Source organism: Delphinus delphis, chromosome 20 (assembly GCF_949987515.2).
Source record: "Delphinus delphis chromosome 20, mDelDel1.2, whole genome shotgun sequence".
Classification (NCBI taxonomy): Eukaryota; Metazoa; Chordata; class Mammalia; order Artiodactyla; family Delphinidae; genus Delphinus; species Delphinus delphis.
This window is the reverse complement of record NC_082702.1, coordinates 24,156,291-24,172,830: the sequence shown is the minus strand read 5'-3', so window position 1 is coordinate 24,172,830 and position 16,540 is coordinate 24,156,291. Positions and strand designations below refer to the sequence as shown.

The window sequence follows — 16,540 nt, the reverse complement described above, 5'->3', positions numbered from 1 at the left end:
CCCAAAACAGGATATTTTAGGTACAATTTAAGAATCAGATTGAATTTTATAAAAAGTCATATTGAAGCTTATAAATCTAAACTTGTCCTCCTGAGAACTGAGAATTAAAATAATAATGAAAGCTAATTTTTATTGAATGCTCAGGGTGTGCTGGGCACTAAGCGCTCTCCAAGCCTTACTGAATAACCAATACCAATGTAGGAAGAAATAAGGACAAATACCTACATGTCATGTGCCCATGACATTAATTTCACATGACAGTAACTCCACAAACTCACTCTCTAAATTCCATCAAATATCACACAATACTGTGCCACAGATAATAAAAGGAAGAAATAAACTAAGACAACTCTGAGTGCAGGAATCAAGTCTCTTGCATGCAGAACACCTCCCTAAAGCTCTGTAGCATAAATCAGAAGATTTAGGTCCTAGATCTAGCTTCTCCAGGATGGGTCCACGATGCCAATTTCTTTACAAAAGCAAACTACAGCCTCTAGTGGCACATGTGAGAATAAGAAAGTCTAGGCAACAAAAACATGATTTGAAATTGCCAGAAAAACTGACCCAAATCAATTCCCTGACCTAATTTGCAGTCCTCATTGCTTATTTACTAAAATCTTGGAATGCTTTTTCTTCAATGCGTAAGAATTGTAAATAAGCAAATAAAAGAGAATAAAAAGAACCATTTTTCATGAAAAAGTTTCTGAAATAGTTTCCCATCCCTGCCTAAGGATTCCACGAATAAGGCAAATGGAAAATCAGATGTTATAAAAGCATCGTATTCTTTTCTTTTCCCCACAATCCAAGTTTAATCCATATTCACCAAACTGTAAATATGCATTTAAATTACCCTTGGCCACTGGCAGTTGTTCACTGCTTGCACTGGCCTGCCTGCCAAAGCCCCCACTTATAACCTGCAATGCTTTTACAACTTTAAGACTGAGTTTATGATCTTGAGGTTAGAAGTTTTATCTTCAGTTTAATTACTTTCTACTCAAAGTTACATGCCTTCTTTTAAAAAAATTGTTTTAACTGAGATATAACTGACATATTACATTATATTAGTCTCAGGTATACAACATCATATTCTTTTAATCAGTTCATAATTTCTACATTTTTAAATGTTCTACATTTTTAAATGTTCCTTAACACATAAGCTATAGGTATGTTTTCTCACAACTTGCAACTATGAAACAGAGGTTCATGCTTTCCCAAAGCATCTTCCGATATGAGCCACTGAGAACAAAACAACGAACATAACATGCAAATCTCATTCTAATAATGTCAGATTAATCAGAGACACAGTTCTTACAGTTTAATGTATTTTTATAGAAAGGGTATCAAAAATGCAAAGCCTTTATTATCTTTTCTCCTTATTATTCATACTCACACTGCAACCCAGCCTCCTTGAAAGAAAGTTTAAAATGCAAACATAATAAATTTGTTATCAAAGATTTCTTACCTCCTCCTACTTGCCTGCTATTGCACTTATTCCTTAAACTCTATGGGTCATTATTTATGAAATGCTATTGGGCCAAAATAAATATAAAAATATAATATTTAATTATAACTAATTTATAATTGCATTCAAATGAGATTCCAGGAAAGCTGAGGCACAGACACCACCCCAGCCCCACATCCACCGTCACACAGACATCAAAGTTAGTTTGGGTATACCCTGACGGTAGAGGCTTTAGACTAGCAGGTAAGTACCATAAATGTCCTTTCCATTCAAGGTAACACAAAGAGGCCTTTAAGAAAAAGATATACATTATGCCTTGGCTTTTGGTGGTGCTGGGGAGGCGGGGGTGGCTCTAGACAAATGAAAAGGAAGGAAATCAGAGATTAAACCGAGAAGTATTCTACCTATGTCCTCGAATGTCAGACTGATCACACACGCCTCCAAGTGCGATCCTGTGGAACTCTCGGCCCAGAGTCTTGGCCACTGATCTTCCCACGCTTGTTTTACCAACGCCAGGAGGGCCTACAAAGCACAGAATGGGGCCCTTCAGGTTGTTTTTCAGCTGTCTGACAGCCAAGTATTCCAGCACTCTTTTCTTCAATTTTTCCATGGCATAATGGTCATTATCCAGAAGAATCCGAGCTGCTCGAATGTCCAGACGGTCTGTCAAGCAACCCAACAGAAACAATCTGAGCATGTGGAATTTTTCAATGGGAGAACTCCTTTCCAGGCTGGTAAGAGTCAAAATAGTTTTTTGAAAAAAGATGTGACAAGAACAGGCTTGGTTTCTTCTAAATGAGTCTTCAGGGAGACCCGGACTTGGTTTTCTTGCTTAAAAAGATTTAGTACTTACAGAAATAGTAGACACTACATAATTAAAAACTCAAGGAGTTAATACTCATTTCATTTGGAATGATTTTCTAGATACACATTTCTATGGAGACATAATTTCTACATATTCTATTTGTGCTGGCATTTGTTCTTTTTTTTTAAGTGTTTTTTTCTTATTACAATTAGTTATATATGCTCATTCCAGAAAACCCTATGACACTAATAAAAGGAGAAGGAAATAGTCACCCATAATTTCATTTCTCCCCTAGAGAACATCACTACCTTCACTTCAGTACGTATTATTCCAGATTCTGTGTGTGAGGGGGTGAGTGTGTGTGTGGATGCGTGCACACACGCTTACATACCTATTTTTCAAACTAAGATTATATGGGTCTTCAAGTTTTGTAAAATGTTTTTTCACTTATTACAGACATCTTTCAGTGTCAAATGTATTGTTCAGTAACAGTTTAGTGGGTACATATTATTCCATTACTTAATTATCCACACTCATTTAACTAATTCCCTATTGCTGAGCATTTAGGTTATCCACAAATCTTTACAGTTATAAAGCATGCTTCACTGTGCATCCCTGTAACTAAATCTCCACATATATCTGTAATTATTTCCTTCAGCTAATCTTCTAAAACAGAAGGGCTGGGTCAAAAAGAAAATTAAGTCAAAAAAAAAATTAAGACATAAAGAACTGCCTAAGTTCTATCCATTAAAGTCTCACCAGAAATGTATGAATTAGGCCCTGTTTCTAGAGCCAAGCTTTCATTAGGTTTACTGATGTGCTTCAGGCTCTGAAATAATCACAGATTAAACACTAGGTCATGGAAGCCAAAAGGAATTCATCAGCTGGGTGGCAGCTAGAGGATAATCCACAGCCACAATACTGACAGTGAAGAAGAAAATGGAAGAGAGAAAAACACACACAAGTCCACTCTTTCAATCAGTTATTTGGAACCCGTTATACATTTTTCCTACAAGAAAAAAAAAAAATGCCTTAAATGGTAGTTTGGTTCCCAAGCTAGTCTACAAAAACCCAGGTAAGCTGTAATGTATGTAATTTAATTATAGTACTATTCATTTTAGTCAGAGTCCTGGCTGAGTGATTTGGAAAGGAAAGAATAAAATTTCTTTCCCTTTCCTGGCTTCAGAAGCCAACCAATGAATATATGAATAAATGAAATGTGGAAAGTTTCCTGTTTCATGATGCTAACCCTAACACTAAAACCTACCATAGTAAACAAACAAACAAAAACACTTCAGACCAATTCCATTTTGCACAGCTCTAAATATTAAAATGCTTGTAAATCAAATCTATTCAAAGAGTAATCTACTAAGTCCCAGTGGGATTTATTTTAGTTATGCAAAGATGGTTCAATATTCAGTTATCAACATATTTATTATATCATCATGTCCAAGGAGAAACACCTTCCATCAAAATGTCATTTTGTACCTAAAAAGGCACTTGTTGTATGCAACATCCATTCCTAATTAACATTTAGTAAACTAAGAATAGACTTCTATGTACTTTAGGAAAAAATGAAAATAGTGAAGGAATTTCTTCTAATATGCCACGTAAAGACAATTTTAAAAGTTCTTTCAAACTTTTAAGGAAAGATAATTTCCATGTTACGTACTGTTGTATATCTTTTCTATACAGGATGTATCTTTTCTGAATATTATTTTTAATGATTCAGAATGTGTGTTTCCTATTATGAATAATACCTGTGATTAAACATAAAAAATTTAAAACTTACATGAACATATATTTTTCTATTTACAATTAGAAGATTGAAATGGCATCTACTGGCTCCCTCCATTCAAGATGAAAAATCAACAAACTTATTTCCTCCAACTCGTTCCTCTCTGCTTTCCTTTCTGCTTTTGATAATCTCTACTTAGGTAAGCTTCCCTTTACAAGAATTATGAAAGACATTTTCACAGTTTTATGATCTTACTCATAACTATTTAGACCTAAGTCTATATAGTACTGGTTTAGAAGCTCAACATGACTACTTCTGTACCACAATTTACCCATCTTCAGTTCTCCACTGAAATGATGAACAATGAGAAGTGTTTTTGTGATGGGTACATGAGTGCTATGTGTCTCTAATGCTGACCACATCCAGTAGAAACTCTCTGAGCTGTAAAGGAAAAAAAAAAAAAGCTTTGCCTTGTTTTCATATTTTCTTGGCTATTTCAGTGAAGAATGGGAGCTAGCACTCTGCATTCAAATAAATATTTTGCCCTCAACTCTCCACAATTACATTGTATGAACCTGACAAAAATTCCCAGCTACTAATTAATTTCACTTTACAAATAGGACAAGTGGGAAGGGGAGGAAGCCAAGAGCAATTTACTAGGCTACTAATAGCAAATAATAAAACCTGCAATTTTAATATTCTCAGGCCATTATACTATATACACCCTGCATTTCTCTTAAGTCATTAGTTAAAATAAATCCTGAAGCACAGAAAAACATTACCAAAAGAACACCAAAATTTCAAAACAAGACCCCTGGTGTTACCAAGTTACCTAGATGTGCTGCTTCACATTGTGCGCTAGCCCTACTGTCAACAGAGAAAATAACAGGGTTTGGAAATTACCACCACTCCATCAATGACACAAAAAAATACCTATCAAACACACACCAAAATGGAAGATGTTTCATTTCACACAGATGAAATGAAATCAGAGCAGTTAAACATGTAAAGCTTACTTTTTTTTTTTTTTTGCTGTAGTAGGCCTCTCACTGTTGTGGCCCTCTCCCGTTGTGGAGCACAGGCTCCGGACGCGCAGGCTCAGCGGCCATGGCTCACAGGCCCAGCCGCTCCGCGGCACGTGGGATCTTCCCGGACCGGGGCACAAACCCGTGTCCCCTGCATCGGCAGGCGGACTCTCAACCACTGCGCCACCAGGGAAGCCCAAACATGTAAAGTTTAAATGTAACTTTCTTTCCCAGGTCTAAACTAACAGGGAGCAGGACCCTCTCCAAATCTCACAGAATAGGACCACTTCACTTAAAAGTAGGCAATGGAGAGTGAGGAGTTAACTGAAGACGATCTGAACCAAAATGTATTTCCTAACAGCCCAGCTAGATCCAGACAGACATCAGAACTCAAACTGACCAAGTGACAACTAGGGGCTAATTCAATGGGAATGCATGCTCCCCTGCATTTATCTTACTACGGCATTTCTAGAAAATTTTGAATTAAGAATGAAACTAAGAAATTCAGCTTCAGTTTTTCTGGTAAAACACCGTCAACTAGAGGGCAATATTCTGTCATGAATGTAAACATGAAATAAATTAAGAAATAAATTTACCAACATAGTCCACAGCAGCTGTATATACAGTTGCCAAAAACCTAGAAACAACCTACATGTCCAACAACAGGTAAATGGATAAATCAACTACTGATATATGCAGTAACATGGATGAGCTTTAAAATAATTATGCTGAGTGACGGAACCAATAAAAGGGGGGGGGCACATACTATATCATTCCATTTATATATAAAATTTTAGCCACACACATTAATGTGTTAAGTGAGCCTATCAAAAAAAAACTAATTAATATAGGGTTGTTTTAACCTTAACACTGCCCCAGCATAGTTAACTTAACACAAATATGCTTCATTCTGGGCCCTCTTTGAGACAAAAATAATTTTTTTGAATGCTCAATACCAGACAGCATGGTCCTCTGTAGATTAACCGAAAAGTATTTTTTTTTAGAAAAGTATTTTTTAATATTAAAAATTCAACATCCTGAAATCTAGTATGTATATCATATCTCATGTGGGGCATAAACGTGCTTTTTAGGGCTAATGCTTCAAAATTTCTAGCATTGTTTTAAATGTAAGAGTTTTATTAGCCAGGATAATATATCTGTTCAATTTTCAAAAGTCAACCATACAGCTATACTTATGCCAAAAGTAGTTCAGGCAATCAACCCCCTGCTGAACTCAACAAACCTTGTATGTAAACTTGACAAAAGAGTGTCCAATAACAGACATAAATTCAAATAAAATGATTCTGAAGATTCTGAAAGACGATTGAGTATATTTCTTACCCCAAGAGAAAATACATAACAAATACATAAGAAAACTGGTATAAAATGCTCCTGATAGGTAGAAAAATTCTACTGAAGGATAGAGAGATGAAAAGAATTTAAACTCTTTAAATAAGTTCTAGTGGGAGAAAAACAAACTTCCAAATGGTAAAACTGTTCCACTGTTATCCTGCCTTTATACGTAATTATTTCCTTTAGAAAACATAAAAGATGTACTGTCTCTAGTACTGAGTTGGCACTTACTGCCAACTGCCTCAAAACTGTTTTGTTTTCCTATGTTCCTGACAAAGAGCACATAAATATAAAAGTTTATTGTCTGACTATTGGTATTGAGAAACACATATTTCACCAATTACAGAAAATCTTACTTTCTCCAAAATTAGGCGAAAGGTACTTCCATGAAGCACCTTCTTTTCCTTTTCATCCTAAAACCTACATGACACAAGTTTGGTCTCTAAATAGTTTACATCATGAACTACTATAACAGGAAGTCAATGGGGAGTATTTCAACAGAATTTGCTTGAGCTTCCTGAGTGACAATCAGACCGCAAAAAAAGGTGTTACTTTGTTTGCTCACCAGTTGTACTTTTGTTCCAGGGAAGTTCCACCATAAGTTCTAAATAATTTCTAGTCAGAGCATATTCTGGCATCGACTGAGGCATTTTTTTGAGCCTGTGTGGAAAGAATACATAGCAAATCTGTTCAAGAACACAGAAAAATTCTGTAAAACAGAAAAACCAAGTATATCTCCCTTTCATGGCCAGATATATCATGCATTTTTGGCTAAACAAATCTGAAAAAAGTTTTAAAAATCTAGTTAATAAAATGATTATTTTGTTTTAAACAGATACTTGCAAACTGGTGGGGAACACTATATGTGATTCTATCCTTGAAATATGGCCTTATCAGTATCAGTATCTCACAGGGAGGGTCTAAGTCACACTTACCCATGATTTACTTAAGTGCCTAATCATGCATAATACAATAATTACATATTGTTTTGTATCAGAGATGAAGTCAGCTCACCAGATATTTAATAAAAAAATGCAACTTCCAAAATATATGCAGTGCGTAATAAGGTGTTCTGCACACAACAGATGTTCCGCATTTATTAACTAATATCAGAGTCGATATAAAATATGCCTCAACAACATTTATATTCTTAACTGTGAACCTCAGAAGTCAAACCTTCAATTACCGAGCAATCAGTTAGGTTGATTACAATTCACTCATAAAAGAAAATGCAATATAGTTACAACGTTTCAAGTATGGAAAGGAAAAATGGGTTTTCTATTTAACCCTGAGATTATCCAGAAAATGTAATCAATCCATGTACCCTATCCTGTCATCAAGGTTCCCCTGTACTTCATTTTGTACAAAGAGAAAGTGACAGTCCCTACCCTCTAGAGTTTATAATCTAAGGAAGAAAATAGTAACTGAATAAACATTATTTCTAAGAAAATATGGTCTTTGTTTTTGGCTGCATTGGGCCTTCATTGCTGCGCGTGGGCTTTCTCTAGTTGTGGTGAGCCGGGGCTACTCTTTGTTATGGTGCGGTGTGTGCGCTTCTCACTGTGGTGGCTTCTCTTGTTGCGGAGCACAGGCTCTAGGCGCACGGGCTTCAGCAGTTGTGGCTCACAGGCTCTAGAGCACAGGCTCAGTAGTTGTGGCGCACGGGCTTAGTTGCTCCGCGGCATGTGGGATCTTCCCAGACCAGGGCTCGGACCTGTGTCCCCTGCATTGGCAGGCGTATTCTTAACCACTGCGCCACCAGGGAAGCCCAAAATATGGTCTTAAGACTGTGAAAAGGAATACTACCTAACACCATACACAAAAATATACTCCAAATGGATTAAAGACTTAAATGTAAGACCAGACACTATAAAACTCTTACAGGAAAACAGGAAAAACACTCTTCGACATAAACCACAGCAAGATCTTTTTTGACTCACCTCCTAGAGTAACAGAAATAAAAACAGAAATAAACAAATGGGACATAAACTTAAAAGCTTTTGCACAGCAAAGGAAACTATAAACAAGACAAAAAGACAACCCTCAGAATGGGAGAAAATATTTCCAAATGAAACAGACAAAGGATTAATCTCCAAAATCTACAAACAGCTCATGGAGCTCAATATCAAAAAAACAAACAATCCAGTTAAAAAATGGGCAGAAGACCTAAATAGACATTTTACCAAAGAAGACACAGATGGCCAAGAGGCACATGAAAAGATGCTCAACATCACTAATTATTAGAGAAATGCAAATCAAAACTACAATGAGGTGTCACCTCACACCAGCCAGAATGGCCATCATCAAAAAATCTAGAAACAATAAATGCTGGAAAGGGTGTGGTGAAAAGGGAACCCTTCTGCACTGTTGGTGGGAGTGTAAACTGATACAACCACTATGGAAAACAGTATGGAGGTTCCTTAAAAAACTAAAAATAGAACTACCATATGACCCAGCAATCCCACTACTGGGCATATACCCTGAGAAAACCATAACTCAAAAAGACACATGTACCACAATATTCACTGCAGCACTATCTACAATAGCTAGGACATGGAACCAACCTAAATGTCCATCGACAGATGAATGGATAAAGAAGATGTGGCACATATATACAATGGAATATTACTCAGCCATAAAATGAAACAATAAAATTGAGTTATTTGTACTGAGATGGATGGACCTAGTGTCTATCATACGGAGTGAAGTAAGTGAGAAAGAGAAAAACAAATACCTTATGCTAACGCATATATATGAAATCTAAAAAAATGGTACTGATGAGCCTAGTTGCAGGGCAGGAATAAAGAGGTAGACATAGAGAATGGACCTGAGGACACAGGGTGGGAGAGGGAACCTGGGGTGAAGTGAGAGTAGCATCGACATACATACACTACCGAACGTAAAATAGTTGGCTGGTGGGAAGCAGCATCACAGCACAGGGAGATCAGCTCCGTGCTTTGTGATGACCTAGAGGGGTGGGATAGGGAGGATGGGAGGGGGGCTCAAGAGGGAGGGGATGGGGGGACTTGTGTATGCATATGGCTGATTCACTTTGTTGTACAACAGAAACTAACACAGTATTGTGAAGCAATTATACTCCAATAAGGATTTATTTAAAAAAAAGACTATGAAAAGGCAGTTGCAATAGTGGTCATGTTTGATAGCATACAGTAGGTGGAAGAGTTGTATCATTTATACTCAGCATTTGAGGAAAAGACTAGTGAAAGTGGTGTTGATTCAGGAGTATTAAGAACATTTTGAGAATCAGATTCTGGTGGAAGAATGAAGAGGAAAAAGCACGCCACAGATCACAGCTATAACCTGAGAATTAGGAAAGCCATAAAGATAAGAAATATAACAGTTGACAACGGAAAGGTAAGATGAATAGAGTGGTCCATGACTATACTAAACTTAAGAAAAGGAGAAAGATCAAAGAATATGAAACAAATGACTCAGCTTTGTAATGCAAATTGGCAGATTCATTTCCATGAGCAACAATTTTTAACGTTAATAAGCAAAATGAAAATACTAGTGAACGAACAGCTTCTACAATTTACCTTTTTATCTCTTTGACGCAGACTTTGTGGGCCTGGTCTGGCATACTGGATGTTCGTATTTTTTTCTCTAGCATGACAATGTCATCATTGTCTTCATCCTCATCCTCATCTTCTAAAGTACCTGGGATGTGTGTAATCCTCCTGATAGGGCGTATTGCTATAACCTAAAGCATAAAGTAGAGAAGTAAAACCACATGTCAAAATAAATTGGAAACGAAGTATCCAGCTAGACATATACATTTTTATGGCTAGAGTCTAAATCTTTAGGAACTAAAGTTCAGAAAAAGTAGGACGCACATGCACATATGGAGGGAGCAGGATTTAAAAAGCAGACCAAGATAAGGTGGACATGATTCTTCCATATATGCTAACACTACCAGCATGAGACAAAAAAAAAAAAAAAAGCAAGGAACTGGCTACTAGAAATAATTAAAACATCTAAGAATTGTCTTTTCTTGAGCTACTACTGCAGCCACTATTTTCTTGATAAACTTATGACCACTTAACCATTTGGCAACTGAATAAATTCCATTTTGCCCCCTACACTACAAAGTTTCTCTCTAACATCTTTAATCTTTCCACCATTGCTTCTATTCTGTTTGTCATCAACAGACAGAAAAGTCCTCCTCCTTTCAAAATATTTTATCTTACCTCCGGTCCCTTCCAGTTACACATTATTTAATTCCCTTGTGATATTCTGCTTTTCCAACAAGAGGCTTTAACCACCACTTCCCCCTTCCTACCAATTACTTAGTAATTTGTACTTTGTACTTTGGTTTTTGTCTCCATTGTGCTGAAATCGTTCTTTGAAATCCAACAACATTCTCCTTTGCCAAGTCAAATGGTCTTATTTAAGTTCTCTTTCTCCATGACTCTCTATCATATTTTAAAACTACCTGCTCTTTTGAAATTCTCAACTCATTAATATCATGAATCAACTCTAGCCATTACTGGAGCAAAATGGTATACTGGTATTGAATTTACACTTGATCTTAGCCAAAAGGCCGAGAAGCAATGGTATTGAATTTAAATGTCTCGGAATTTATTTTTTAACCTATGAAATTACCTATTTAATACATTCAAATATATAAAGTTAAAAACATAAAACAGTAAAAAAAAAGTTATTTTATAAAAACAGAAATATTAAATACATACTTTTATTCTCGCATTAAGTCATTAGCAAACAAAATTAATAAAATATTTTAAAGTATGAAAAGCTAAAAATAAAATATTTAAGTGAGATTTTATAAAAGCACATCAATTATTTCATTGCTGAGACAAAAGTACTGTTTTATGCAATTTTTCCCCAGCCGCTAAAAGAGAACTTTGAACTCTTCGGGGAATAGGCAAGGAGACAGTTTTAGGCAAACTCCAAAAATTGTCCTCTGATTCCTACATTTTCAAGTAACAGTTGCTTGTTTGATAATTTTCTGGAGCAACTTTCTTTTTAAGCAATGGTAATATTAGTTGCTAGCAAGCTGTAAGTTTTCTGTCTCCCAATGCAGAGTGTACACTGGCTTGTCCTTTTGCACAAAATAAATAACTGAGTTGATCTGATCTCAAGCAGATTTCTGGTGTTTGCTTTCAATGGCATGATATTCTAGAACACCAACCACCAGATGAGCTACTCCCATCTCTCTCATTCTCAGCCTACTTTCCTGCTCCTTCTTTAGTCCCACCAGGGAGGAATCCTTCCCGTCTGCTCTTCTGTCTCCACAATGTCTTCTCTTCAATGGAGGAACGCTTCTGTGCTGATGACCATCAAATCTGTAACATTATTCTCAACCTTCCACTGAATCTCCAACAGCCTTCTGGTTCTCCAACAGCTTTCTTAGAACCATCATCACTCTTGTCCACATCAAATATGTTTTCCTGATCCTAACTCTGCCCACACATAACAACAGTAAAACCAACAGCTCAAAGTAGTCTTCAGACAGATCGCATCTTCCATACAAATACACGAATCAATAGAGAAGTGAAGGATTATTTGATAATGGTGTTAGGTCAAATAAAAAGGGAAAAAATATAACTGCTATCGTTACCTTATTAACAGGGCAAAATAAAATACATATAGGTTAAAAAGTTAAATACTTTTTAAAAATCAACAAAAGGAAAACTAAAAGGAAAGTGGATATTATCAAATCCCGGGAGGATAGAGGACTCTAAGCTTAGAAGAAGGGAAAAGACTAACAGTTTATATATGAAAATTGAAACTTTTATAAGTTAAAACAAAAAACTTTTATAAGTTAAAAAAAAAAAGTCAGCCAAAAAACTTTAAAAAGTAAAAACAATTAAATTTTTAAGAAAGCCAAATTATGGCACAACACACTGACACAGTCCTTTTAGGAAACAATTCTGTGGTATGTTCTTAATACTGTATACAATGAAAAAAAGTCATACTCAAAGACACTCATCGTGGTTATTTGCCAATTTTTAAAATACTGAAAACATCACACAATGTTTGGCAGAAAGAAAAATGGCTTAGTAAACTATCCCTTTCAATGATTACCAAAACAAAAACAAAAAATGAGAAAATGTCTACATGCTTAAAAGGAAAAAAAAAAGATCCAGACAAGGAGAAGTAGCAGGGGGAAACAAACTAAAATTCAAAATTGTATCAGTAACTTGAGTGTAAGAGACAATGAACTTGTTTCTTCTTGTTCCTTTCTTTATTTATTCCCCCATGTATTTTCTTCAAAAAAAAAAAAAAAACCCTGAATCTCACATCACACAAAAACAACTAGGAACCTGAAGAAATGGATTAAAAGAAGCATTTACCCGCTTATCATCATCTTGCTTGTGTTTTCTGGTTTTCTGAAGTAATTTCAGGCCTTCGATTTGTCTGACAAGCAGTGGTATGGTCATCTTGAACCGTTCCTCCAGACTCACAGCATCTAAAATCTGAGGAAATGTATAGCATCTCTCTCTCAGAAACACATGCTCCAAAAACAAGGCAGTCAAGACTCATGACTTAAATTGAGTAGAAAAGACAATTCTATCAATATTCACAGCTACACTATGGTTAACACAACCAAATTATCAGCAAGGTAATCTGACACAAATATCAGAATCCTAAAAAAAACAAGAATAGGGCTTCCCTGGTGGCACAGTGGTTGAGAGTCCACCTGCCAATGCAGGGGAAACAGGTTCGTGCCCTGGTCCGGGAAGACCCCACATGCTGCGGAGCGGCTGGGCCCGTGAGCCATGGCCGCTGCGCCTGCGCGTCCGGAGCCTGTGCTCCTCGACGGGAGAGGCCACAGCAGTGAGAGGCCCGCGTACCGCAAAAAAAAAAAAAAAAAACAAAAAACACAAGAATAAAAATACCTTGAGTTTCCATTTAAAGATGAAGCCTTATGTATTGTTCCAAGAGCAAGAACAAAACACATTTTATGTCAACTCTTTCTGGGAATTATTCTCTTAAAGCCCAGTCTACATATTAGGTCTATACAAACTTTAGGTTCAAAATATTAAATTTTTACATACACAAGAGACTAGGAGCACTTTTAACCAACCTCCACTAACAATTTGTCTGAGTGACTAATACTCTCTGGTCCTTCAGTAAAATACCCTTGCTAAGCCTACAGCCAGGTCACTCTCTAGAGCTCCTGCCTTCTCTGCTCCTACCAGCTGAACCGAATTCTTGTGTTTAAACCCAGCCTGTCTGCATTAGTTGCACTTGCTAGTATAATTGTTAGACTGAAGTATTAAATAAACTGGGGATTTATTTAATAAATAAGGAGGGTTGTTTCAATGAAAACTAACTTTAATGTTCTACGAAGATTCAATAAAGCAGACTGCTTAAAAGTGCTACAAAAATAAATGTGCAAGAAAACTTTTATAGTTTGCAGGAAAGACATTCAAATCTAAGAGTCTGCACTTAGATTATTTTTCAAGTATCTTAGAAACTCATTTCACTTTAAATAAAAAAAACCTGAAAATCATAAAAAATCATAAATATCGCATCATAGGGGTGGTTAACGTAAGAAACCTGAAGAATTCTAAAAAAGCAAGCCTATACACAAGGGAAAGGTCACAGCTCCACACTTTTAAAAGTAGTGAGACATGGGCTTCCCTGGTGGCATAGTGGTTGAGAGTCCGCCTGCCGATGCAGGGGACACGGGTTTGTGCCCCAGTCTGGGAGGATCCCACATGCCGCGGAGAGGCTAGGCCCGTGAGCCATGGCCGCTGAGCCTGCGCGTCTGGAGCCTGTACTCCGCAACGGGAGAGGCCACAACAGTGAGAGGCCCGCGTACCGTAAAAAAAAAAAACAGTAGTGAGACAAAGCATATTTATATATTTAAGTTAAATTAAATATTTAGCTTTTTTATTATTCTAGCTTTAACTTTTTCCACAAATTGACAGACTACCAGTACTGATAATGCAAATACAAGAACTGCCTAAGTATACAAAAATGTAAAGCAATCACTGTAAAAGTCAACTTAAGCCTCGTAAAAGCATCTTAACTACTTGAGTCTCCAGTATCTTACCTGAAAGTCAAAACTTACTATCTAGATCTCAACAGGAAGTGACAAAGCAACGTGGCATTCCAGAGTGGAACACTGTTACCTGGAGCTTCTCTTTGTTGCTTGTTCGGATAATTGATGTCAGAATGTCTGGTAAAGCTTCCCTCGGAAGACTATCTAAAAGACGTCTCAATTTAGCAACTGCGGGGACAGACATATCCAACATTTCAACCAACTACAAGGGAAAAAAAAGTCTTTTTAATGAAATATGGCATTATTTGTGAATTTAAAAAATCAAATTGTCATAGAGGTTTAATGTTTTGGCCTCAGGGAAAGTCTTTGTTTCTGAAAAATCACTGATTATTAGTGTTCAGGCATTTTTACAGGACTCAGAGGAAAAGAGAAGTACTTTTAAAATGTCAATCAGAATGAAAAGCAAAAATGGTTCAGAAAGTGGATAAGGGCTTCCCTGATGGCGCAGTGGTTAAGAGTCCGCCTGCCAATGCCGGGGACACGGGTTCGTGCCCCGGTCCGGAAAGATCCCACATGCCGCGGAACGGCTGGGCCCGTGAGCCATGGCCGCTGAACCTGTGCGTCCAGAGCCTGTGCTCCGCAACGGGAGAGGCCACAACAGTGAGAGGCCCGCATACCGCAAAAAAAAAAAAAAAAAAAGAAAAAAGTGGATAATACTAATGTTTATAAAAGGCTTTGTAAATTTGTGATTTTATTTTACTTTGGAAAAAAATTAAAATTTATAGAAAAATTGCAATAGTACAAGAAACTCCTTCCCCTAATATCCTTCCCCTAAATTCACCAATTGTTAACATTTTGTTACATCTGCTTTCTCTCTCCCCAACTCTATACACACACACACACACACACACACACACACACACACACACACACACTATTACTGCTGAATGTTTTACAGTAAATCACAGACATCATGACCCTTGTTCTTAAGAACCAAGGCATTCTCTTACACAATCAGTGTAATTGTCAAATTCTGGAAATTTAACATGGTTGATGCTATTATATTAACCAATCGGTAGCTGAAATACTGTTTTTCAGAAGAACACTGGATTAACTAGAATCTGAGCACTGACTGAATGATTTTTTAAAAAACAACTTCCAGGGTATAGCCTGGAGTTAAGACAGATTAAGCTCAAGGCAACCTTTCAGTAACTGTCATAGTCACTGGGGCTACTGACAAAGTTTCCCTTTCCTTTTCACCTCATGGTAGGGCTGCTCTATCTCACCTTTGAATACAGATGTACATGGCTATGGGTCCTGCCTTGAACCATGAAACATGAGGGGAAGTGACAGTTCCTTCTGGGCAGAAGCATCAAAAGCCACTGAGAGCTCTGCCACATTTCCTTTTCCTTCCTCAGCAATAACGGAAGCACGTTTTGAAATGAATCTCCAACCCACTGGGGTCCCGAGGTGACTCTAATTGCTAGATCACCACACTCGCTGGTTTGGGGCATGAAGTGTGAGTGAGAAATACACCTTTGTCACGCTATGTGACTGAGATTTTGGAGTACTTAACACAGCAAAACTAACTTAACACCACACTGACTAACACAGATGATGTACCAAATCCTCATACAGTCACTCTAATGAGATTTCATATGCCAGAAATAAGCAAACCTCTCTAAAAGCACTGTAACTTTGGAACCTATCTGTTACCTGCCTAGAGTCAAAAGAATTAAAGCATAATTATGATGACGCTGTCCAGGTGGGAGAAGTAGATAATAAAATTGGAAAACTCTTTCTCCTAAAGTCATTCTAAGAAAATAAAACAGTATTTCAAGTACTGTTAAAACAGTACTTCATTCTCCAAGTACTTATTGAGTACAAACTATCTGTCAGACACAATAAAGGGCTCAGTGTAACATGGTTAAAGCAGGGATGAATTCAAGTTTGGTAGGGAAAAGAGACCTACAAGACAAATTTCAATACAGCGTGATAAGCATTATATTAAAAGGGATGTTTAAGCGATTGTGGATACGCATGCAAAGGAGCACTAACAGCCTATAGGAGTTGGGAAAGCATAAGTCAAGTCTGAAAATTCAGAGGAGAAGCACTCTTAGCAGACAGAACAGAAGGTAAAATCACAGAGACATGAAATAACAAG

General features: G+C 36.9%; 1 protein-coding gene across 1 annotated transcript in view; it reads right to left on the bottom strand.

Moving 5' to 3' along the window:
* LONP2 (lon peptidase 2, peroxisomal) overlaps window positions 1-16,540 on the bottom strand; it is a 95,692-nt gene that overhangs the window by 69,949 nt on the left and 9,203 nt on the right. Inside the window, exons 3-7 of the mRNA XM_059999832.1 lie at window positions 14,507-14,638; window positions 12,719-12,841; window positions 9,941-10,104; window positions 6,949-7,043; window positions 1,867-2,125 (exon numbers count right to left, since the gene is read on the bottom strand). Coding sequence (XP_059855815.1) covers window positions 1,867-2,125; window positions 6,949-7,043; window positions 9,941-10,104; window positions 12,719-12,841; window positions 14,507-14,638 — 773 coding nt within the window. The remainder of the gene's footprint in view (window positions 1-1,866; window positions 2,126-6,948; window positions 7,044-9,940; window positions 10,105-12,718; window positions 12,842-14,506; window positions 14,639-16,540) is intronic.